General features: G+C 36.4%; 1 protein-coding gene across 1 annotated transcript; it reads right to left on the bottom strand.

Annotated features, from left to right (window-relative positions):
- Positions 1 to 179: 179 nt before the first annotated feature.
- LOC140231084 (MAPK/MAK/MRK overlapping kinase-like) lies at positions 180 to 25618 on the bottom strand. The gene is made up of 13 exons (XM_072311239.1): positions 25612 to 25618; positions 24391 to 24505; positions 22429 to 22518; positions 18606 to 18676; positions 15781 to 15859; positions 15017 to 15065; positions 12947 to 13032; positions 11741 to 11833; positions 10697 to 10798; positions 10011 to 10187; positions 2894 to 3047; positions 1365 to 1571; positions 180 to 263 (listed from the first exon to the last, which is right to left on the bottom strand). The coding sequence occupies exons 1-13, from the start codon at positions 25616 to 25618 to the stop codon at positions 180 to 182; spliced, it is 1314 nt and encodes a 437-aa protein (XP_072167340.1).
- Positions 25619 to 27284: the final 1666 nt, after the last annotated feature.

Genomic DNA, 27284 nt, shown 5'->3' with positions numbered 1-27284 from the left:
ATAGGGAGCTGTCTGCTCCCTACATCTAGTTCGCCATTTCTTGGGGGGGCATGTTTCACAAAACAAATAGTCTTGAAGTTGTGCCCCACATAGGCACATTGTGGATAAACTTTGTTCCTTTGGAAAGTAATCCTCTTGTATAAACCCCTGCCAAACCATTGCATCTTTTTACTGTCCTATCAGAATTGAGCTCCTTTGCTCTTGTGAATTTGAGGCAGCTGAAAGTGTCCATACACATTCTTGGAGGCAGCAGGCTGGTATGTCTAGAGGGAACAACCAAAATGAAAAGAGAAGACAAATTAGTATTTTTGATTGCAAAGTTCCAAAAACAACTCTGAAATTGACATACTTGCATATGTACAAACCCATCTGCACATAGTATCCCTAGCACAGTTCATAAGTAATCCATCTATTTCATATTAAAGTGAAAATCATTTGCAATGTGTAGGGAGTGTCAAGGAGGCATCCCCGTGTGGCTCGTTTTGTTTGTTTTGTTTTGTTTTTCTTCAGACTAGACTCATTCATGTTTAGTGAATGAATATCTCTAACCCAATGATTCACATGATATATGCTTTATACTGCCCTCTTTGGCATGAATGAGAAAGGTGAGGAAACCTTCAACATCTGTGTATATGACCTCTGTAAACACACCTATTTTACATCTTGTGTATAGTCTGTGGGTAAACCACAATTAGAGGCCCCAGGGGAAAAAATGAGAGATGTAAACAGCTGATAATACATATATATAATATTACTGGAAAAAAAAAATGCTCCTGCCAATTTAATTCTCTCAGTACTGAATGTGCCATATAATGCAGAGGTCCCTAATAACTCCGCATCACTGACTCGTCAGCAGGACTTCTTGCCGATATTGGTGGAGGAAAAACCACTCCTCTTAATTGAATATGAAGTATTCATCGACTGGAATTAAAAACAGCCCATATAAGAACACACAGAGCTCTCCACTGCCACCTCTACATTTCAACACATGTCATGTACTTGAGTAATATTAGATATACTTGGTTGATGTCTTAATGCTACATTAAATCAGACGGAAATTTTTGCAAAAATTTGCCCATTCGCAAGAGAAACAGATATTTTGATGTTCTACACAGCATTGCCAATTTAAAAAAATGTTATGACTTCAGCAAATAAAAGGCTTTTGAAAATCCTGCAAGCCAAATGAAATATATATGAACCTCCCCCCCCCCCAAAAAAAAAAAAAAAATGGTTAAAATAAAAGAAAGATGTTCACTCTACCTAATGGACTTTGATGATGGGACTCAATTTGTCAAATTATGCAGCGGATTAAGACTACATTTGTAGGAGGAAAGGTCAAAGTTTAGGACTTGTTGGGACTATACCTTGCCAGCGTGGTGCTTATTGTAGTGGGTGTTGGCTAGACTGGGCAGCATGCTCTGTCGGTTCGTGTGGAGTTTGGGGAAACTGGTGGTACCAAAGGACTGCGTCGGGTAGGTGCTGATGCTGTGGGCCACCTTGGCATTCTGCACCTTGGGCAGCACTGAGTTGGAGAAATTCTCACTCTCATGGAGCTTGCTACCAGCTTTCCTCTGGAAAATTACAAAAGAAAAGACCCAAATATGATTAAAATTAGCAATGAAAGTTCTACAATAATACCTTCAGCTATGCAGTATCAAGTAATGAAACACCGTAAATAAGTTGACTTGCTGTCTTTCTGATACCCTGCACTCCTGTTGTAACAGGGTTACAATGAAATTCTCATGACAGAGAAATAAAAACTCAGGTCCCAATAATCATCTATATATCTTTATGTACTTTACTTTTTGGCTATAACAAAATGTCCATATAATGAAAGAGAAGTGCCCGTCCTGAGGACTTTATAATGGGAGTGCACTGTACAATGTACCTTCATTTGTGCAGTACCATGAAATCCTGCAAAAAAAAAGTCTACTTACTTATTGTCTTTCTAATATGAATATATTGTTTGAAAATGTTTTAGCAAATTTTCATTTTGTGACTGTTATACACACACATCGCATTTGCCTTAGAAATGTAAAGTTTGTGTCTTGAAATATCTGGAAAAGATTGAGATACTGTAGCATTTAAAGAAGATTCATGGAGTGTATTAATGTCTTGATACCAAACATACAAACATTCTAGATGAACCAAATATCTACTCTTTCTCTCTGAATTTTGTGGTTTTTGTATGAGACAAATGAGACAACTGAAGAAGTACCATCTCAAACCAGGCAATGTGAAGTGCTTGGATACTGAACATCATATTGACTTTAGTTTTTTTTTTTTTTTTTTCACTGAGGGGGCAAAGAAAACATTCAAAGATAATAGATTTATCATGTATGATAACATTCACTCATCAGTCAACAACTTATTGTATGCTTATGTGTGCTTACGTGTCATTATCCCGGTGAACTCCTACTGGTGTTAATAAAGGTGTGAAAAGGTAATTGGAATACAAATATGATAAGGCTGTTGTTTCTGCACTGGTCTCGGCACCTCCCAAGCCTACGGGAGAACTAAAAAGGCGTGTCTCCATCTTGGAGACGGAACATTCCATATCGAATAAGTGAGGCATGAGGGAAAAGAACAGAAATGCTGTCAATTACTGTAAAACCAGAAAACATTTGCAGCACGAAACTTTTGTGAATTGGCGATGGAATCCATGAGCATTGTGTAGACAAAACTTTCATGTGCATTTTACTTTTGCCAATCCTGGCTTCTTGCAAAATTTGTGAAAGTTTCATGCACTCACAAAAACCTCTGGTTTTACAGTAATATCCTTTACAAGGGAAAGAACTCATTACAAGATGTCTCTATCTGGTACTCAAAAAAACATGTAATATATCACTCAGCTATTAAAAAGGAGGAGAATGTTGAACTTGTTTGGCCTTACCCTAGCCTTCCTTCCAGTCTTGTAGGTTTCAATCTCCGTCTCCTTCCCCTCCGGATGACTCTCCTTTGCAGTTTCCTCGGAAACCACGGATGCCTGGTCTCCCGCCTGCGCTGCCTTCTTCTTTTCCGCATGCTGCTTCTTCTTGTCTGCATCTCTGCATGCATTGGAATTAAAGGCAGCTCAAGTTTTATGTGATGTGTCTTAATATTTCTGGTTGTTTTTCTCTTCACACATTCACACAATGCTGTATATCACCTCAAACAAAATCTGCAATATCTGGATGCCTTGATGAGTGAGGTTTTCATCATAAGCAAAATCAATTGGAAAGATAATGATAAAACTCTCTTCATAATACATCCTTTTTTTTTTATAAAATCTTGCTTCAAAATAATGGTATGAAGCTACTTGATCAAAAAGGCTTCCCAGAAATACCTCTTGCACATAAGTCATCTCATTCCGGAGCTCTACTACATAGGGTGTTAGAAGATAAAAAGAGTGGACAACTCATTTCACCCTCACATGTTCACCATGTCAAACTGCCGTTGCTAATGTGTGCAGACAGGTTAATATTAAGAAAGTTAGGTAAGCAGATTTTTAGCAAGCCTTTTCTCATCACCACATCTCCCTGAAAAAAAGTTGGTATTTGGAAATAAAGGAGTGCCATTGCATTTTCCTGTTGTTGTTGGTGGTGGTAGTGGTGGTAATGGTGGTAGTGGTGTTGTTGTAAAGACGCCTTGGGGTCTTTGATTTTTTTTTTCCAATCTTGCTCGAGTGTTAAAAGAAAAACACAAAGAAAAAAAAGTTTCCTGAATCAACTGATGATTAAATTGGCATCAGATATATCCAGATGTATGTGTACCATGTGATCTGTCTTTGCTCTTGACTTTTGCAATTCTTGTTAAAAAATCCAGGTAAGTTGGACATACATGTATTTTATCTACCTCTTAAACACAAACACAATGAAAGAGAGAAGGGGGTCAAGCATATATCACTGTGGAATAGAATCCTCCAAACTTAATAAGTCACTCAATAATTTGGCTGAAGAGGGAGACCCACATACTACAAGCCTAGAAGTTTCATCAAATCAGGATTATCTAATCTAATCTGCATTACACATTGCTCTTTATATCACACGAGTGTGATGAATTACAAAGTAAGAAAGGTGTTCAGTGGGACACTATTCTGAAAAATATGTCTGATAGCTCCAATTCTTATCTCTTTGTCATTGTGATCATGCTCTTCTTTACATCAATCTATGACCATAAGAGATCACGCATCTTTCAAAGAATTAAATAAAAAAGTCAAAGGCATAGCTTTATGAATGCATGACGAAAGACCACATGTAGAGTTAAGTATTTGATTAGACATATCTACTTGATGTGATAATGAAGTCACTATTTGCTGATTCTCTCCTGCTGTCACGTTTTGCTACACAACTTTTAAATGCACTTTCCAGACTTCTTCGTTTACAGCAAAAAGGAAGTAAGTAACATAACCATTTACTTAATTGCTGATCCTATTTGCTTTATTGAAAAAAAAAATCCAATATCTAACCCTTTTCAAAACAGCAAAATTATATCTTTTTTTCTCCCACAAACTCATTTGTGGTTTCACACTTTGAGGCATATCTGGACTGAAAGAAATGACAATATTTCAAATGAAAAAATTCTTGACAATGACAAATGACATTTAACTGAACTTGATGTCTCAAAGTTGCGATGAAGGATACTGGAATCATTTCCATATTCTTATCAAACTTTGTGACTTTATCATAGACCAGTCAGATAATAAGGTTTTGGATTGTCCATTCTTCTCAGACATTTCATAAAATCTTTGCATACTGTCACTGACAGACTACTACATGGTAACTCACAATTTCTGCATAATTTCTGGATATTTTCTTTTCTAAATCACTTAAAGGGAAGGTAAACCCGAAGAGCAATGTGGATTGAGTGAAAGCAGCAACATTAGTAGAACACATCAGTGAAAGTTTGAGAAAAATCGGACAATCTATTCAACAAAAATTCACTTTTCTAGAATTATGAAAGAGCAGTGGACCAACCGCTTTCAGAAAGCAGGGGGAATAATTGCTACCCTTAACATATGTCAATATCAATTTGATGGAATTTGTAATTTTCATGAAAAATGGATTTTTGTAGTATTTTCTTTATATTTTCTTGATATTGTAGTCCACTCATACGTCATAACCTCTAGTAGTCTCCTCATCCAGCGGTTCCAACACCAAAACTTTAAAAATTCATAACTTTTGCATCGATTGTCCGATTTTCTTCAAACTTTTACTGATGTGTTCTACTAATGTTGCTGCTTTCACTCAATCCACATTGTTCTTGGGGTTTATCTTCCCTTTAATGAATAAAAGTCTTACCTTTTGTCTGTATGAGCACTGCCATCATATTTAAATAAAAAAAAAAAATCTTCATTCTTCATCGCCTTCCCCTTTCTCTCTTAATCTTCTCTCCATGATTTTGCAACCATCTCCTAACCCTCCCCCCCCCCTCATTTCCATTTCATCTTTTTCCTCACACTTTCAAACTTTTTTTTTACTTGATTCTTACTCTATTCTTCCTCACAGATATCCCTGTCTCCTATTCCCATCTCCCTCAGTGCAACCTCAACTTCCAGCTCACCACCTCCCTTTGACCATCATTACTTCTAGCTTTCCTTACACTCTCCCTAAGTTACTTTCCTTCTCCACTCTCCTCTTTCTAGCTAAGGTTTTCTTCTGCCCCCCACCCCCCCCCCCAAAAAAAATAAAACAAATCGCTTTAAGGACTCTATTCACATGGTACTGCACACCTCTGTTCCTGTTAATCAAATTTATTTTAGCACTGAGGAATGCAGTAAACGTCAATATTTTTGCATGATTAGTTTTTCACGCTGCGCAGCTCAAAAAACACATTTGCGGGTTGTTGAATTCGCGCTGGGGAATTGTCAACCCATTCCCAATGTGCAGAGAAAATAATTTGTGCTAGCCAGAAGTAGTGCGAAATATGCAAAAATTAATGTACCAAGAAGATTTCTGCATTTACAATAGCATTATTCAACAAAACATTTTATAAGCAGTGCTTTCATTGATTATGAATCTATGGATATCTAAATATATATATCTTTATCTATTGCTGTATATCCAACTCAACTGGTGCAACAACAACAATAAAACTCTTATGTTTCATTATTTCTTAATTCAATTACTTGCCTCCCTAATTGTTATTTCTTCCAAATTCATCAGTTACATCTGCTTGAATCCCTGTTTTCATATACTCTGATATATATCACATTTAATGAAATATATAGAAAACATCTTGCAAATTTACAGGAATGGGTGACAAATTCGTACAAACTTTTTCAGATGTGCTTTACATGTTGAAAAAACACTCAATTAATTAATATGAAAAATATTATCCTACAATTGTACTCCATCAATATCACAGCTAAATACAAGATAAAATTTCTTCCAGTCTTATCATTAATTCATTTAATTCAAAACTATTTGTTATTATTATACTTAAACTTCTGGCATATTTGCAATTTTAAACAATCAGTCTCAAATGTAGGTCTCTCAGCGCAGGGATATCAACTTGAAATTTGAAGTTTCATGGAAAAATAGGCAATATATCACAGCAAGGTTCAACACTACTGGTGGCCCCAGATGTCACATCGCCATTATTTAAGAAATGATGCCTTTTGGTGGCCCAATTGGGCAACCAAAAATTTGCTATGTGTATACATTGTTTTCATATGTTTTTCTCACCCAGCAAAGGGAAGAATAACTCGCAGCTCACAGACTGCATGAATTTCAGCTAGATGCCTCTGCAAGGGTTGCTAGATCACCAGTTTATAGTCTTAATGGCCAAGCTGAGTCTATTCTACTGTCAAAGTTGGCCAAAATACATATTTTTGATGGCCAAATTTAACTGCGATTTAGTATAATATGTCAATTTGACATAAGTGTACCCTGTGTAAAAAACAATCATTCCACGAATATGTAGTCAGAAGGAAAAAATCCTATTCATGCCTCTATTTATGAGTTTGAACTTAGTCACAGTACATGGCATTTGATGCCCTTTATCATTCCTGCCAATTTCAAAACAGTTATCATGGTTTATAATTGTCTGAAATCTGTATCAAATTAATTCAGCTTGTGAAATGTTTTTTTTTTTCTTATTTCCTTGTCACAGTACATCATTTTTGAAGCCCTTTAATACACTGCAAATTTTGAAATAATTATCATGATATGTAATTATCTAAATGCTTTATTCAATTATCATATCTTTAATGTTTTTCTTAATTTTGTGGCCACCAAATTTCATTACTGGGTTGCAAAAAAAAATAATAACACAACAACAACAAAACAAAACAAAACAAGATTTGATGATTTTGGTGAATGGGCCACCAAGGAAAAAGCTTAGAGCCGTGTTACTTGACATTAAATTTCAAAAGGACTTGGAATAAGATAAATTGCCTATAAGCATGAACATTTTCTTTTCTGAATATCCCAAATATCCCAAATTCTAAAAATGTGGACATAAAGAAGGAAAACTGCAAATATACAATAACAACTGAAATACTACCAAACACCCTTTTCATGAAGGTATTTTTTTTTTAATTCAATATTGTTTTAAGTTAAAATGCATGCAGTCACACTATTTTCACACTTCAAATGCTGAAAGGAAGTTAAGTGAAAAATATTGCAAAACACACAGGGTTCATGAGAGCAATAAATGGTTGGAAGTGTGGAAAACTAATATTCAAGAAGCAGTAACTATGTGGAGGCATAGCAAATCCCAAAATATCAGTATTTTTAGGGAATAGCTTTACTTTGCCAGTATCACCTTTCAAGGCATCACTTTTAGAATTGAGAAAACAGTTCAAGCATTTTTTTTTTAATGCTAAGTTTTGTGCAGCCAAAATGGAAAATCTTACTCTTATAAAAATGCAGGCAACATGAGTGACAATGAAATTGTGGGTCTTACCTACAGTAGTAAGAGAGAATGTGTGGTTCTTCATAATTGTATCCCATTGAAAAAACAGTCTGGCCTTACAGAATCACTCAAAAAGTATGACAATCACGCCGACAAAAATGGCCCATCAAGCCATTCTCACAAACCATGGCACTTCCACTGTGAAACAAAGGCTTCTGAACACTAAATAAATCCATCAGAGGGTAGAATTCACATTATCTAAGTCCAGAGTTGGTAGAATACCACTGAGAAACAAATTCAGAGAGCTGAGATAGATATGATTATGGGCAGTCCAAGATATTTCAATGCCACATGCACGAAGAGGATATAAGCGATGCTACTGAAGCAGCGACCAAATGTGAACTTCCAAACTATTCCTCACTGACTGCAACTCTTAAATGGGCAAACAGTGGGGGACTACGGGCAACCGTGTCGGTTCACCCCCTGCAGTACCTATGGCAAGAAAAGCGGACGCACTGTCACCTACTTTTGGGGGAAGCTGGGGAATGAAAATGACGCGTCCCTTCACAACAAGGTCAATGAGTGTGGGCAGTAACCATTATCAGGCGGTATCGCCCAAACACAAGATAAACATTGGATTTATCTAGTATTGATTCAAGCATGGCCAGGAACCCATCTGAGGAGACCCAAAGAGATGTTCACTAATACAGCTGTTGGTTTACAGGAATGACGCAATTCATGTAAGCTGCTGTTAGTCATTAAACTAGAGAAGATCAAAACATTGAGTTCTTCAGGTGCACCATATTCAAATGATATCAAAGAACATTGAATACAGAATTTCAAGATAAAAGAGATCAAATAAAATTAATTCACGGTAAATATATGAACATAAATACTTGTGTTTGTGCAGATTTGTGATTTGTTTAAAAAACAGAAGGAACCTAAGCATCAACAATACCTTGTGGAATGTCTTTGTGGATACAAATACAAGTTTTAAGAATTGTAGTAAGTGGCAAATTCCTTTCTTATTTCAATTTTGGTATACTAAGTTAAGAAAGCTGCCATAAAATGCAAGAGTTCTTAAGAGCAAATATCAACATTACCTACGCCCCAACAGCTTTTAGGTATTGGGCACCTTTATAAATTCTTCTTCTTTTCAATCTATGTTTGGTAGTGATAGGCAGGGGTCTTATTCTCAGTCTGGTGACCCATTGGCTATCTTTAGACAGAACAATCAGATGCGTACTGTGTATCTGACTATGAGCAACCTACTTAACACAAAATTGCATGTCCGTCGTCCCCAAAGCAAACACAGAGTCTTGTAGCTGCACAGTGATATCTTGTAAGTGTGTTTACCCAGCACTGGACACTCTGTCACCTCATTACTTGAAGCACTCTGACTATTGGTCTTGATATACTCAAGCTTAGCCACCAACCTGCCTGTAACCACACCCCCCCCCCCTCTCTCAATCTAGTGGGTAGAATTTTAAATCACAACCTTCTTTCAATCTATATCATATATTACAATCTTACAGAGATTTATCTCCGTGTGAGATATTCCTTCATTTTGTGAAGGTCAGTACCACCCATTAACTTGCACAAAATCAAATAACCACAAAGAGATTTACAGCAACGTCTGTCTATCAACCAATCTCTTCCTCTCAATCTCTATCTCACTCTCATATATATATATATATATTTATATACATGTATGTATATATTTATCTATCATGTATGCATGAACACATATAAATATATGTACATATGAAGAGTTTGTTTGCAAAAACCGATAAGTCCATATTTGCCAAATGGAGATATTTGCGATTAAAGGTCAAGAAAAATAAAGAGAATAATAAAAAAATTTTTGCTTCTTTTGACCATAACTTAAGAAATATACCTGTATATGTAGTGACCAATATATCATTTAAAAGATATTATTTTGTACTTTATGACAGAGATCGTACTTCAAAATCTTCAAAAATGGACTTATCGGTTTTTGCAAACAAACCCTTCATATGTTCATATTCATAGAACATAATGAGATATGCATTATAAGATGGTAGACAGATGGATCAATGCAAAGAGAGACAGATGAAGAAATAGATATGCATGCAAGGTATTCATGTCACAGACACTCAATCAATCAAACTGACACAATGACACTATAATCTCACCTGAGTTCCTTGAAGTAATGGTGCCGTATGACCTGCTTGGCGGTGATCCTCTCGTCGGGGTCATACGTGCAGAGTTTGTAGATCACCTCGACGCTCTGCTGCGAGGCGTGGGGCAGGAGCTTCTCAATGCCAGTGCCCTTCTTGGACGGGAAGTTGTAGTTGATTCCTCTCGCTTTGCTGCATGGACACAAAAGTGAAAAAATTGTGATGATGATGCTGCCAACACCAGCTAGAAATACCCCATTCTGGAGGAACTCTCACCAACTTCATGTCAGAAAATAATTAATTCTGTGTATGGTCTACTGAGTTGGCCACATCACTGCAACATATTCCTCAGCAAAGCACGCTCTATTGCTTTTCCTACATCAGTATTATCTAATAAGGTCATTCAAAAGATCTGAAATAACTTAGACACAAGCATCTTGATATGTCATGCCTAGTGATACCAATCTACACTTGTATTCTTCAATAGAAATCACTTTACATTGGAAGAAAACTCATGCCGACTGGCTGATTTACTGGTAAAATGCTATCACCTCATCTTTTTCTTTTCTGTCGACAGTTAACATATCAATTTTGTGGAACATCCTTGCCTGACAGAATGAATTACATGCTAATGCAGCAGATTTTTATAGGAATGCTCATGAAAGGAGTTATGAGCGCATTTTGCACAAAACCGGACTTACTTCCTGAATTTGTTGAGAAGGGTGGTGTCTGGCGTTCCCATGACATCGTGGATCTTGGCAATCTGGTCCACTTCATTGGCACCAGGAAACAGTGGGTGCAAACTACACGGATAAATCACAAAAAGTGACATGAGCCTCCAGGGCATAATTGCCTCAAGTCCCAGGAATCACATTCCTGTGATTTCTGGGACTGCACTCCATTAGTTTATTTTTTTTTCTAAATGATGATACAATATGATACTATTATCTTATTATAATGTGTACTTTTTATTGTAGGTGTTCAGTATAAAGGTAGAGTGAATAATCTTCTTTCCTTGAGCCCTTTTTATAAATTGCAATTGAAAAAAATAAACCACAAATTCTTGTTCATGTATTCTAGTTCCTTTCATAGGTTGCTGAATTTTCAAATTCATAAGTTCCTCTTTCAAACAAATTAAGAAAAAAATATATATATATCACATATATCTATATCTATATTTTTTTTTCCATATTATTTTAGGGCAAACTAAAAAAACTTTAACTACTTCCATGTATGGTAATATTTCTCCAATAAAGAATATGCAGTAGATCTCTGAGTTGCCAAAACCATGATGAAAAGATGATAACTTCTATCTTATAGCAATATTGGTCAAAGACTTGATAAGCTACTTACATCAAACTCTTTTACTAGCTTACCTTCAATTATGGGGCTTTCACATAGGTACTCATTCAACAGTCTTCCAATGTGAATCAAGACTTTACATTTGATATCCCTCTCCACATGATCACACAGAATTTTTATATTGAGGCAATCTTAACAAGATTTCTTAAGTTTTTTCCCTTCACTTATGAATTTACAAACTTTCTGTCTTTCTTAAACATCACATCTTCACTATTTCTTGGTCAGATCCTTCCTGATTTCGTACAACATAGGAAATTGAATAAAATCTCATTTCCAAGGCATCAACTTTCATACCGAATATTACTACATACAACAAAACATATTCCAGGCGTGATCTTATTTCATTTCTAAATTAATTGCATGATACCCAACGCGACAATCACCTTAGAATTTCAAAGAAGACACAGCCTACGCTCCACATATCCATTTGGTAGGAGTAATACCCGTCTGTTAATAAGCACTCCGGAGCACGATACCTGTTGCCGTGGAAACACACAAGGGAAGTGATGATAGGGGATATTGTGTGTACATAGAATTGAATCAACAGAGTACAGAGTATGCATATCAAAATTGCTTTTGGCAAACTGCTATTCTTTAATACCAAAGCAACAGGGGTCATGTTTGTATCCATGGCAGGAAGTTGCCCTTGTGAATTCCAAATCAATAGCACTCTTACAACCGACATTGCATTTGCATTATGTTTATAGAATTGCCATTTTCTTTTCTTTCCTCCTTATCATGCTCACTCTATGTGTATTGATTTTTCTGCTCTGTATGTATGGTTACCCTCCAACTTTTTTTGGTCCTACAGCTGTATAAGTTTGCTTTTGTCTCTTTTGCTTCATGTTTCTCTTGCTCTGCTCTTTTTTTTTCTACATTACAAGCAAACGGTATATAGAGCTGTATCATATTCATGTCATAATTATTGATTTTTCTTTTCTTTTCTTTTCATATCATGATCATCTCAACTTTACGATTTTGATTCAAAATATAAATTAAACTGAAATGACTAATAAAGAAAACACATTAAAACATTAAACAAACTGTCATCTATTAGACATACATGCAGAGCAGAGCAATGCCTCTATAAGGCAACTGGATGCTTGAAAAAATACCAGAAATGTTGCCTTTTTTCCATATTTTATTTTTTCATGGTAGGAAAAGAGTTGACCACATGATACAACTTATCAACATTTTTAATTTTGCACTATCTTGAAATGAAACATAGCAAAACCTATCAGGGGTTTCAGTGGATGTTTTTTACATCTCTGTGGTGAACTTTCAGCCCATATGCATACATTTAACATGCAGGAGAGTTTTTTTCTTAAGTTTCATGAAGCTGTTAAAATGAATTGAGATCATCATATACCACTGATAATAATGCTTTCTTCATAGCAACCATGCGTTTGATTGTAAATTCTTACATTTAGTATTGAAACTTGCTCATGATTACAACTTTCATAGGGTACAAGAAAGAATACATAAAGATGATTTTCAAGCTCCCCCCCCCCCCCACCAAAAAAAAAAAAAAAAAAAAAAAGTGGATGAATTGAATTTTTTTTCCATTATCTTCTTTTTATGACACTTACCATCTTGTTGAGATGTATTCTGTGAATGGCTGTTTTGAATACACACTCCGACATGAACCAAAGTCAGCAAGCTTCAAGTGGTCGTCCTGTGGTAGTGAATACGGCAATAAAAACATCAAGCTCACATGAAGACATGATGGATGCAATACATTGGTGTTTCTCCTCGAGGACCAAAAACACACATACTGTATCTTGGTTGTCGAGCAACCCAAGATTTCCATAGACTTGACTGTTTACTCAGTCTTCTGAAAGCATTACTCGATTTTTAAGTCAACACGGGCTCACAAGCACAGTAATGATTATTTTTCTATGTTCTTTTGTGATGTACTTGTATGCTTGAAATACTCCTCATAGAGATCCAATATTAGCATCTCAATAAAGATTGTCAAGGGAGATGAATTGCAATTTCCTAAATAAAATCAGAATTTCATGATAAGAAATTGTATTCATAAATATTCTTTCAGGACAAAGTGTGTCATGGAGGAAGTACAAACAATAACATCTGCATGAAAAATAAAATTATGAATAAATTATACCATGTAAAATGATCACTCTACAAGAAACAGAGAAAGAGGGAGAGATAAAGAGAGAGAGAGAGAGAGAGAGAGAGAGAGAGATAGAGAGGGAAAGAGAGGAGAGGGAGATGGAAATAGGTAAAGATATAGCCATCCATCAAAAATCCCCAACTGGAATTTTTCAAAATGTCATTTCCCCCAACACAAAGCATTCCAAATAAACATGACAAATGTTGTTTTCACATTCAAGAGCATTACATTTTTTTCTTCAATAGACATCCCTTTGGCAAATAATGCACTTTATTAGTGTTTATTGAGGTCTATCGAAGATCACTACATCGTGGCCAGGCAATCAATAAAAGTTGACGGCAATCAACACCGCTAGCACGGTATTGCTCATGCACTTAGAACACGCAGGGATAACACAATTTGTTGTCATGGTGACCAACGTTTCATTTTCCCCCCATGCAGCGAAGAATTTGAGAGAGCACTTATGTGATCAAGACAAGGATGTGTTCACATTTCAGCTGCGGACTGTCGCATGTGATGTGCTCACTTGTGCATGGAATTGGGGAGTATTGTGAGGCTCTGTAATTGCATTTAACCTTCTAATTGCTAAATTGATGCAAGTATGGCTTTTGACTCACATCACAAATTTACTCGCAAGTCAGGACAAAAATGAGAGAAAAAGGAAGGGATAGATGCACATGGAATTTTATGCTACAATAACTACATGTTCCTGGTTTGTGTATGAACATGAATATGTCTGCACATAAAAAAAACAAAACACAAATGCACGAATATGCACACATATTGTATGTTTGAATGGCTCTCTCACTGAGAAAACTGACATGATATGCAACTATATCGACAATGTTTACTTTATATCTGTCATGAGTGCATGTAAACGGACAATACTTAATTACTTACAATACATGTAGTTCACCAAAGTCAATGTCATTTGTTTTATAATAATAATGACAACAATAAATAACCTTCACACCACAAGTTTAGCAATACGCATGACATTGGTGCAACTGTAATAACTACTGTACATCAAAGCTTTTATTTTCGTAAGGGTTTAATTTTTGTGAATTTCTTTAATCGCTGTTGGGCCACAAATTTAACAACATCAAAAAATATTGACACCTGATGCATTCTGGAGTGCACAGACCAGCATTAGTGCACCAGACCAGCCTCAGTGTCAAATCACAGAAAACATCTCATGAAAATGTCTGTGACCTCCTCATTCACTAAAATATCTTTATATGAAAATAACAGCATTTACAATATGTAGCGCATAACACATAGTGTATAGTATGTCCCCACGCACTCACATCTGCTGAAACAAACACTGTCAAAGTAAATACCCTTAATCTTTCAGTAACTTGTATTACGGTGAGCATAAACACCATATCTTTTTGAGTCATTAAAAAAAGGATTATTTGTCTTTAGAAAAATCAGATTTGAAGCATCCTCCTTGGATCTAATCTCTGTTTTTCACAAAGTCACTCTCATTGCATACATCCTACTGGTTCACGCAAAGTGCACTTACTCGTATAAGGACGTTCTCTGGTTTGACATCTCTGTGAAAGATTCCATTTCTGCAAAACAAATACAAGATTTAAAAACATATAACAGTCAAAACACTAATAGCATCGAACTGGCAACAAGAGTGCAAGTCGTGGGCGCAGACTTGCCATCGCCATGACAACAAGACATCACTTGGTATATGGCAAGCAGTGGAGTATAAAAAATGCAAATGGCACACAGCAGCCAACACCTGATTCAAGTGTAACTGGGTGATATACTGGGTAGCTTTACAGAAACAAAGAGGAGAGATTGTCAGAGTACAGTAACCCCTTGGAAAATTTTTTCTTGAAATGTGTCTCTTGTTCTTGGACAAGTTATTTCAAACATATTGGTTAAAGAAGATTTTTTTTTGTCATACAAAGCAACAGCACAAATGTCATTTCAGTGATAAATTGATTGCAATCAGCTGTAATGTAATAATCATATATATTCATGGTTGTAAAACATGTACTTAATGTAAGCTTTGGACTGCGCTAATTCTAATCTTCATTAAAATGCTCATGGACTTTGTAGAGTACCTATGTTGCACTCATAGAATCAGCCACATTCAAGTTTCTTAATTGCCCATGAGATCCAATATGACTCAAACCGATACAAATTCACATCAATCTATTCACAGATGAAGATCCAACAATTTTTACTCCATAAAATTCCACGCGTTTCCATACCAGGAAATTGCGCACCTATACTACTATACAGATGCAGTACTCTGCAGTCATCACTTACCTATGCATGTGTTCTAGTGCCTTGATTAACTGGAAGATGTAGTTCTTGACTTTTTGTTCTGGTAAGTAGTGCCTCCTCCCTAAAATGATAAAAAAAAAAGTATATATGTTTGGAGAAAATCGGATTATAGCCTATTTTCAAATCAGATTAGTACCCAGTGTAAGATGAAATGCAAGGAGAAAGCTAATGCACTGTTCCAATTATGATTTCCCCAAATGCACTTAGTCTTGCATATCCGTCATAACAACATCAACACACACCATGTCACGGATAGGATAAAGCATACAATATGCTTGCAGTGTATACAGCCTGTTCCATTTCTTTCACAATCTTCATTTCATCATGCTTTTAACATACAGTATACAGTGTATCTATAGATACGTAATATCTCGACCTGGGCCGGTATTCCATAAACTTCTAAGACAAATTGCTTAAGTTTAAGCAATTTGTCTTAGATTTTTGCTTAGCTAAGAAAATTGCCCTAACGGTATTCCATAAACTGTAAGGCATTTTTCTTAAGTCGGGCGATTTGGCTAAGCAAAAATCTTAAATTCTGATGACGTCATAAGCAAGATATTCATGTCATCACCGTTCGCGAACAGCTGCCCCGCGGTGAAAGTCTATGTATTTTACGTGTTTAAGCAACAATCGCAACTACCCTAGCCACCCATGGAAAAAGATGTAGGCCTAGGCCTAATGCACACTTTTCAGAGGCCTTTTTTTTTTTTTTTTTTTTTAACAGGAGCAACGTCTTCATATTACTCTAGGTCTCACAGTGTCTGGAATGTCAGTAAACGGCCTACTTATTTAGTAGTAGGCAACCTAGACCTAACAGTTACGTGTTGTTTTGGATCTTTTCGGCCAAAGTTACGGCCTTTTTAACGTTAGTGAGACTCACACCGCAATCACGAGAATCAAAATCAAAGCGAGTACTTATATTTACACCCTAACGTAGTTACTAGGCCCAGATAACTTTAGTATTCCGTACTCACCGATCCGGTAGAGCCGGAGAGGACGCTTTGTGACAGTACTTGCCTGACTCGATACACAAACTGTGATCGCCGCACGTGTATAAAGGGCATTACATACGTCTACGCTTATACCTAATGCATGTAGGGGGTTGTGGCATAAACGTAGACTTTATATCCGGGCGGCTATGTGCGTTCCTCCAGCTAGCTGCGCGCTCCACTCCGCCGCTAATGCGCGCTGAGAAGGAGGTCGAGGGCACGCATATACGCGCAACACATACCCCCCCCCCATTCCCCCGTGACCCATGGCCCCACACCGAGTTTCTACCATATTGTTACTGTGCAAGTTCCCACGAGACGCACACGAGACGCTTCGTCAAACCCTGAACTCATTTCATTTTAATATACTGATGAAATTCTTTATTTAGCAAAAAGATGAAAAATCATGAGCTAAAGCCACCATCTTTTCTACATTGTTATGCTACACCCATAATTTTTTCTTACTGGAACCCAAGTTAAGACAGCTCAATAGCTGTCTTAAATTTAGGGTAAATTTCTTAGACAAATGTCGTTATGGAATACCGACGGCACATTTTTAAGAAAATATGCTTAGCCAGCAAGCCGAAATCTGTCTTAGGTAAGATAAAATTCTTAGCAAAATTCTTAGCAAAATGCTAAGACAAATTCTTAGCCAATTTTTATGGAATACGAACTTAAGCTAAGAATTTTATCTTAGCCAGAAAATAAGCAAAATTGCTTAGATTTTCTGACTTAAGCATGCTTATCTAGTTTATGGAATACCGGCCCTGAAGTTCAAAATGTGCATACTGTCAATTTCAATGGGGATAAATTTCTGTTTGCTGATGCTGCAACACAGTTCGCGCGAGTACAAAATTATGTCTCGTCGAAAGTATTTTGAGGATCAGCGAAATGTTCCTTCACAGAGGCAGAGGAGACAAGTCTTCAGCACAAGCTCGGATGTGATTGTTCGGTTTTGCGTGTGCTGCTCATATTGACCCGTATACATTTACTTCGCGAGCTAGTGCTGTAAGTCGCTAGATCAGCGCCGATATGCTCCAAAACCGTAAGCCAAACGATTGAGAATGGCGTCATTACGTGCGTTCGGCTTAGGAGAGTAACTTCGGCTGCTATCGTGTATTCGGAACCGGTCTAGTTCGTACAGTACATGATACTCGATCTCTCTGTAACACACAGGTGAATGGGAATTTTGCACAGAATGCGTAGCATGAGCACGATTCAGAATTACCATTGCGAGCTTTTTCTCACGACGACCGGGTATATTTAACATCTAATAATATTTTCATCATCATTACACAATATTTGGACGATAAGTCATCTACACTTTACATTCAGTAATGTGATTTAAATCTTTTCCTTTTATGTTCGGCTGGACAATTTCTTAGGACAAAGTATTCTAATCTATGTGAACAGACAACAATTTGTAAAATTACACTATAATCTCTTCTCACTCATACAAAGTACACTTGTAAACAAGGTAAGAAGCACAGACAAATGAGATTGGCATTTTATGTACTTGGAACTGCATACTTTTCCTTTAAAAAAATCAAGTCAGTGTCAGTTCAGCTGAAATTATGGATACTGTTCTTTTGTCAGTAGCATATCATCATACAAATCATTCAATGTTCTCATATTTGTAGCCATGAAACATGACAAAAATGACTGTAAAGCTGTATTATGTTTCTCTTGTGGTTTTCTGAAAGTTAATTATTGCTTGATCAAAACTAAAACCATTGGCCAAGAGCAAAAAATTGTTTGACAAAATTAATTTCTCGGGTGGCTCAAGCCTTCTGTCACTGCTTTGTGGCATAAACTCACCTCGTATTAGTTCATAGATGTTCATGTCCATCAGTTCACATATTAGTGAGAGGTTGCCCGTTTTCCTGTCACTGTTAATGCAAAAAATACAGAATGAAACATTGTAAAGGATATTTGGAAGGAAACTTCATTCAAAGACAGGTTAATGCCAAATACAATTTTGCATAAAACTTTTTCTTGAAAATCAACAAAGCTGTTACTTAAATATGACTAGCAGAATCACTCTACACGTACAACATACAGTATTTTCATGTTCCATGATAAAAGCACTTTTTCTAAAGTTAAGGAATAGCATAAGACATGAATTCCTAACATTTATGTAATGAAAAACTACAGTTTAAAGATTTCAATTGTAAATGATGTATCTTTTGGGTAAGCCATAGAAATGATCTTCAAAGGCTAATTGCAATTTTGTTCACTTATAAAATTCCTAAAGAAAATATTTCTAACATTTATAAAATATTGTCAAGCAACTACGCTATTGCTCTTTACTGGCCATAGATAATTGAAAGAACAAAATTAAACATGCAATCTACGAGTATAGCAGTAAGAGATGTGGGAGTATTCCAAATATTCAATGCGGTACAACTGCAATCACAGATATCACAGTGAAAGGCTACAGAGTATATTTTTTAAGAAAAAGAAAAAGGATGACACATACAGTGAAGGTCATATATTTTCCTGCTCTGCACAGAATGATGAAATAACTAAAGCTGTACACAGATTGTACTGTGCATGCTATATTTGAGAAGCTCGAAGTTACTACCAATACACCAATGTTCATGTCTACAACACAGGATGAGCATAGACTTTTAATATTATACAAGGTAACTTGATGGTATGTACGTATGAATGCGTACATTTAGACCAGTAGCCTTCTTCTCCAGGAAAAACAAATATTGACCACAGTTCTTTCTTCAATCAAACATTCTTAATGGAACATATAGTACTCAAACCTTCCAGATGAAAGATCACACATTGTAAATATACATGTATTCTTCTCCTTTGACCACACCAGCTCTCACCGTACCATTATAGCAAGTAGGACCTACATGTATGCATACAGTTTGCTTGTAAATTATTCATATGCTTGTTGATTTAAAACATGCAACCATTAAGTGTCTGCATAGACTTTAGGGCCCGAATTCACGAAGGTGGTACAAATGAAACCATGGTTTAAACCATGGACAAAAACCATGGAGCGCCAATTGTTGCATGGAATATTTCATATCAAAATCAGTCATTTCGCAGATGAAATGATTATTTTGTAACGAAATTACAACATTTTGTAACTAACTGAACATTTCGTCTACGATATGATAATTTCGTTAACGAAACGGTCATTTTGTCAACGAAATGACCAATTTCGTAACGAAATATTCCGTGCGACACTTGGCGCTCCATGGTTTTTGTCCATGGTTTAAACCATGGTTTCATTTGTACCACCTTCGTGAATTCGGGCCAAGATGTCCATTTCACAGCAATGGTTGTTGTTCTTGTTACTATCGTTTTTCATGGCAGGAATTAGTTTTTTAACCTTTCTCTTACAGTACAATGGCAAAGAACTGCATGTATACACTAGTAGTAGTTAAAGTAGTAAGTATAGCATTTTCACATGGATTTGTAAGGGTAGTTAGACAAACTCATGCGAACAAGCCATTCTCAATAAGGGAGCCTATAAAGCAATTCATCCTTGGAAAATGTCTACCAAAAAGTTATGTTCACATGCAAGACTTCATGGAAGCTCTTTAATAAAGATCAATTTATAGTGTTAAGCATTTTACTAGATTCCTACATCTCATCACTTGATTTCTTTTAATTCTTCATGCAGTTTACAGATATCTAAAACAGTTACAATGTATACCGCATTACTTTATTATAACCAGTGTATCTTTGATTTTTTTTTTTTCACTGTACATATCATGATATCAATGGAACAAGATGCATACATACATGTACTTACAGATTTGATAGGGTAATAAACTGTCTGCCATTGCAATTGCTTTTATTTTTAATCAGTTAGGATGGGTCTATCTTAAAATACTTTACAATTCTTATCGCATTTGCAAGCGTTAACTAACAGCCTGCCTTGGGACTGGAAAAAAAAATGAAGCTCCAAAGCCAAATACAATACACTTGAAAATATTCATTGCTCTTAGGGACAGAGCTTATGTATATGGCCAAGGCTGGTGGATTATCACACTTTACAGGAAAACTACCGTACAATACCAGCCTTTTGTTTTGAGCCTGCCTGGAAGGACTGAAACATCTCTATTCAGCTCTTTCCTGTGGCCTGCAATGGTTTGTGTAGATGCTTACTATGACAGAGGTGGGCTTTGTTATTCAAAACAGAGTGGCTTTCTTTTATCTGCCACGTAGTGCCACCGCCTGCTGCGAGGATTTCACTCCCCTTTGTATCTAGGATGAACTGGTATCATTATTTTATCGGCACTAGCCTCTGGAGATCTATACCTCTTTTCTTGCCAGCTACGTACAGCTTTGATGAACTTAAAGCACACTTTAATTTGCACTTCAGTATTACTATTTTGTATTTTCTGTTATGTTCAGCTGCAAACTGAGTCTCAAAGTTATCATGAAAATATATGCCTTGAGTTCTATTACACAATGGCATGCTTCTGCAAAATTGCAAAACTCTATCCAAGTTGAATATATTATTCATGGTTAATTACTCTAATTTTTCTGATGCCTTTTTTTCATTAAATGAATATGTTTGTCATATCATTTGTAAATTGTTGTACACTCAGCCATGATTCATGCTTATCATTGTCAGACAGAACAGAAGTTTACGCTACATGTATGTCCTTTGGATGCATTATCACTAAAAAAAAAAAAAATCATACAAATATAAGTACCGGTACATGATTTTAATAAAAATGTACAATTGTATTCCACTTTTCCCTGCTTCTAAATGGGAATCAGATATTAATGTCAATAAATGGAAACATCAGTATTAATTGGTTTTGTCACTGAATTGTGAACAATGTATGCTAACCTTTTTTTAGTGCTGTTAACACAAGTTTCATGAATTCTATAGATATCAAACTCATCACACAGTAAACTTATACATTCCTTCTGCTTAAAAATTGCATACATTAGCTAAGTTCTTCCTCTCCCAAGACATGAAAGCCACATGACAAGAGATACTTAACAACCCACATTGCCCAAATTATATTGAGTTGATCTTAGTGCCCCAAGCCTCATCTTCCACCTGCCTAATATCCTCTGAAAACAATTTGTTCTCTAAATTGGCAGCCTTCTTTCTCTCAAGGTCTAGCACCTGTAGATAAAAGACTGAGCTTCCTGGCCTCAACTCACATTGCAGAGCAAGAGATAAAATAAATCGGGGGGGGGGGGGGGGGAAGGAGTGTTACAAGATAAAAATACCAAATGCAAGCTTCACAAGAACTGCAATGTACATGTATATACAATATACAGTGTAGTTACCTGTGGTTGATTCAGGCATGGCACTACATGTACAAGGTGAACCCTCTACAAAATCTATCCATTTGGATGCTTAACTTGCTTTCATTCAAATGTAGAGGGACTAAACTTTATTGGAGAAGGAGGGAAAAAAAATCATTAAATTTTCACCAGTTTGAATAAAGTACCACTGGTACTGAAAGTCGTACAATTATTAGTCTGAGGCCTACATCTACATTGTGAACCCCTAGCAGAGCATAAGCATGCATGCACACACACACACACACAAACTGAAATAAATGCTTGAATTCAAACACAATGGTATACTGCAGATACCAAACTTGGGAATGAATGTGCATCTATTTATTTGATTTATACTCACAAAATGACTTCTTTGAGTTCCAAGATGTTGGCATGTGGACTCAGTCTCTTCATGGCCTGGATCTCCCGCAGATTATTCACCTGTTCCAGGCTACAGATGGCATAGGAAAAGAGAAGAATTACTCTTAGAAGACAGTCTCAACACAACAAGTACACCTTGATCAAATTTTCTTTCCACAAGCTTACATTATTAGTCTTGTCAACACAAAATAATCCACCCTAAACATAACTGCAATTGCAATTACATTAACAATAATGAAGATGATGATGATGATGATGATGATGATAATGATAATAACAATAATGATGTAAAAAAAAAAATGACTTTTAAACAGATGGATTCCAATAACAGGAAAAACTTCTGTAAAATTTGGGGGATATTTCCCCTGAATTCTAGACAGCAATGCCTTCTTCATGGATTCTCTTTAATTCATATCTTCACATCACAAATCGCATCATATGCTACAGGGCTCTCAAGGACAGAGTGCTCAAGCATGAATATATTAAAAAGCTCTTTGTTACTGTGGCAACAGCAAAATATAAGTGTAAGTTGTACATCTGGCTCTAAACCAAGTTTCATAAAGGCCACTGTCATGACACAACTGTGTGCAAATGGGCATGAATAATAGATATATTACATTTGAGTATGCACATCTTATATGATGGCAAGCTGAGAATTGAAAAAGTGCACATGTGTGATGGTGTATGCTGTAACTACAGTGTACATGTAGCACCAAGTTAACATGACACCAAGACTGAGTTTTGTGAAATCAGCATTTAAAACATTACCTTTTAAACATGCACTGTATCATTACTGACTAGCCAAAAACAGCAGGGGTTAGAATGGGCAGTTGCTTCTTTCCTCTTTTTCCTCCTAAACAAAGTGCTTTTGTTTAGAGATAACAATGAAATTACCAAAAGAAATGAAGTAGAACTTGACAAAATGTTATACATGTATCTAACTATCTAATACACTGTACTTCATATCACAATATGTGAAAACGTTTAAAATCTTAGGGAATATGAAGCATCAAAAGAGTATGTGTACTTTTGCTCCCCCATATATCACAGAAGATTTTCTGTCACGCAGCCTTGATTTCTGGTAAGACATCAAGGATTTTTGCGTGCCAAGATCAATGCTCTTGAGAGAATGTGGCATTGAGACAGACCAGCGAATGCCTGCATTATTGATCACCAGTCGACAAAATGGAGGACAACAAAATTAATGATGAAACGCAGCACAAATGGATCTGCTGCACTGTGCAAACTGATTGCGTCTTCAATAAAAAAGGGATGTGTGATGGAATCTCCTGCCATCAATTTGTGTTTAAAAAAACTTGATCATTAACCATAGTGTAATCTCCAAACTTACAGTATTACTCAGTAATGAATTTGTATCAAGACAAAGATATGATCACTGAACATCACAGTATCATAAATACTTTAGCAGTGCACATGATTACATTTCTGTATTGACCCTTGAACACAACATTCTGCTACAGAAATCCAAGGTATACCAGATGCCATCAGTTAATCTACCTCATTAGATGAATGCAATATATACAAATGACTTTAATACAGCATTTTGGTGTACAGTACATGTATTACAAACTATGCCTCTGAGCCTGTTCACTACACATATCCAGTACACTGTATGTTCTACAACCCCTAGCCAAACCCATCATCATCTGGGAAGTATTTAAAGGCACATAGACCCGATGGTTTAGTTGAATGCACACGTGGAAGGACGGCACAAGTTTTAGTACAGACACCTGCCGATCCCCCTGAGCGCTTACGCTTAGACCCATTTCCACGAGTCCGCTGAACTGGGTCTACGCATCTTTAGTGCTGTTATTACACCCTTTCCTCTTCTATATGTGGTAACAACAAAGATGTCAATCCACACTACAGTATATTTAAACTAAGTAGCCCGTACAGTATGTACAAAGATAAATGGGCATACCTTTGATAATTCTGCTTCATCTTTTTACATGCATAATATGTTCCATCTTGTATTTGCTGGCACTTCAGCACTTCTGAGAAGGTGCCCTCACCTTTCTTCCCCAAGATGCGATATTCTGTTTGAGAGACAAATTCAGTGAGAAATTAATCCAAATACACATAAACAATTTAAAACATATACAGATGGGAACACATAGATATAACATAGATAGGAACTTAGGAAGTATAAATCAAAGTCAAAGATAGACAGATATAATATAGATAAATAGATTGATGGATGCATGGATGATGGAAGATAACAACAATTGTATGACACTCACTTACATTGTAAGTGGTCCATCAAAAGTGACAGTATGATTCAAGTTTCTATGGCAAAATACTATCAAATACACGATATCAAAGCAGTACGACTTCATAGGCACATTTTAGCTGTACCTTATCTGAGATTCTTGAAAAATGCTGAACATTGTCTCATTGGTTTCCATTTCTCGCTCATCTGGTCTAATCTCATCCTTCCTTTTCCTTTCTTTACTGATAATGTTTAACCTACTTGTTATAATTTATGGGCATATAGTTCTCACATATTCATTATAACTATATTTGCAAAATATATTTAAAAATGTCACTACATGATATATGAAACAAATTACTATTTGGAAACTGATTTGGCTTTTGATTATATGGGTAGGACTTTTTTTCACATTCAAAACAATTCAGAAAGATGCAACAACACTACAATAACACAGTTACTTCATTGTGTTTAAACAAAGAATTCAATAAAGAAATCAACAAAAAATGTCGACTGTAATAACACACCTTCAACTTGCATACTCCACACTCAACTAAGAGTAAGTAGATCTCTAAAGATTTTCAATCTTTGATCAATTATACTCTAGCAATCACTGACAAAATGCCGAATATTCCCTTGAACTTAAGTGTCCACGTATGTAAACTATATTCGTTGATCTCTTACTCTATGGTAATAATAATGTGAAATTTGGCAAGATAATTCCGAAGATCTCTTTTGAGTATAATCACACATATAACTGTAAAACCAGACAGACACAGCCCCCTTTTACAGCGGGGCCGTGCGAGCCATCGATCTCCATTCACGGCGAAAACACCGGTGCCACAACGTTCAGTGTGTACACTAGATACAGTGATCTCCACGAACAATCTCAGGTAAACAGTACATGTAACTAATAGTGCGCGAGAAACTTACTGTGCATGTTTTCAGTGATTAATATCCACTGGCATGGCAGAAAAAGGACAAGATGGCTGATCCTACGGCATCTAGCGTTAGAATTCCGTGGAATCTAACGTCAGGAAGATATCGACGGTCGTCTAGATATATGTAGCTCCATTTTAGCGCATATCCTGAGACATAAATCCGTCTTCCGTATTGAACCTGTTCGTTCCCCTATCCCGTGAACACATGTTACGGCAACAGCGTCTTATCTCCATTCACATTCACTGCATACATATTAGTTAAATGGGCGAAGCACTTGGTACGAGTTGTGAAATATCCATGCGCTTATACTTTCCAACGTGTTTGCAAGTATGATATACTTTATTTACTAAAACTGTCTTTGTGTGGCAATTTTAACATATATGTATATATCAACAATTTCACAACTTTCAACATTACTACGATACTTTTTCATGATATTTTGCCAGTTTTCTCTTCTCTTTAGCGAACTTGTACTGAACTAGATTTCAAACAGCGCACGATTATTCTTTTAACTCCTCCCAAACTTGGTTGCCTGTGGTTACGAGGTACGCTATCGGTTTATCGAGGGAACTTTTGTTCCAGACCTAATTGTTAGCTTATTGATTTATCCTCCAGCTTTATGTGTTTGTAAAAGCTCCTTTAGTGCCCGATTTGAAAGGTTGCGCAGGTTTTTTCGGCTATTTTTTTTTTTGGGGGGGGGGGGTTCGGGTGACGGGGGAAAACAGCAACAGTGACATTGCGAGTAGCGTTGCGGGGGAAGAATTTACCCATCGGCTACTGCTACTGGGCAGTTCTCGATCACATCACGCGGTGAGTGAACGGTAGGCAGCATCTGCCGTTGTCTGGATTCCAATGAGCAATTATGATTTGATGCAGGGAACAATAAAATTATTTGTTGATCGTACAGACCAACAATTATTATCTTGTATTTCATAATGAATTTCATTAATTTGCTTATTCATAATATTTGCCTTTGCATGAAATAAGATATAGCTACAGGGTTTTTTTTTTTCCTATATATCATAGAAACAGTGATATACTGATTCAAGAAGTTAAGAAATATCGTTCATGCCTCCCCCCCCCCCCAAAAAAAAAAAAAGATATCTGGAATTGCGTCAATTTTCATGTAAGTTCTTCTGTTGATGTCGTCAAAAATCACCTTGCTAATTCATCTAACAAAAATAGCGATATCTGCGACAATATGACCATATTATTGAATATAGGCCCACACAAAACATATACACAAAATTCATACACACATACACACAAACATACATACATGCGTATGTACACCCAAACACACATGCACATACACATTGCATGCATATGATACATTTTACTATAGAAATACATTATGATATATATATACACACTATAGGGGCCTACATAAATAAACACATGATATTATGAGTCCAACTGTAAGTACTATTGTGTCTGTGGGCGTGGTGCAATGTATGATGTGTGATGATTATGCACTGTCAGTGAAACACGAGAAAAAGAACAGAGAGAAGTACTCTATAGGGGAAATATCAAACATAGTCCCTTTCCTTAAAAAAGCCAACAAACATAACAGAACTAACAAAAACACACACAAACACACACGCGCGCGCGCGCACGCGCGCGCGCACACACACACACACACACCCTCTCTCTCTCTCTCTCTC

The sequence above is a fragment of the Diadema setosum genome, chromosome 1 (assembly GCF_964275005.1).
Source record: "Diadema setosum chromosome 1, eeDiaSeto1, whole genome shotgun sequence".
Lineage (NCBI taxonomy): Eukaryota > Metazoa > Echinodermata > Echinoidea > Diadematoida > Diadematidae > Diadema > Diadema setosum.
The sequence above is the reverse complement of the archived record's forward strand: the minus strand, read 5'-3'. Positions and strand labels throughout refer to the sequence as shown.

Excerpts from the sequence above, each read along its gene's own strand:
- LOC140231084 (XM_072311239.1), bottom strand. Across the intron at positions 15,066-15,780 it reads GCACTAGAACACATGCATAG|AAATGGAATCTTTCACAGAG; the intron begins GTAAGTGATGAC and ends TTTGTTTTGCAG. Across the intron at positions 11,834-12,946 it reads GAATACATCTCAACAAGATG|GTATCGTGCTCCGGAGTGCT; the intron begins GTAAGTGTCATA and ends CCACGGCAACAG.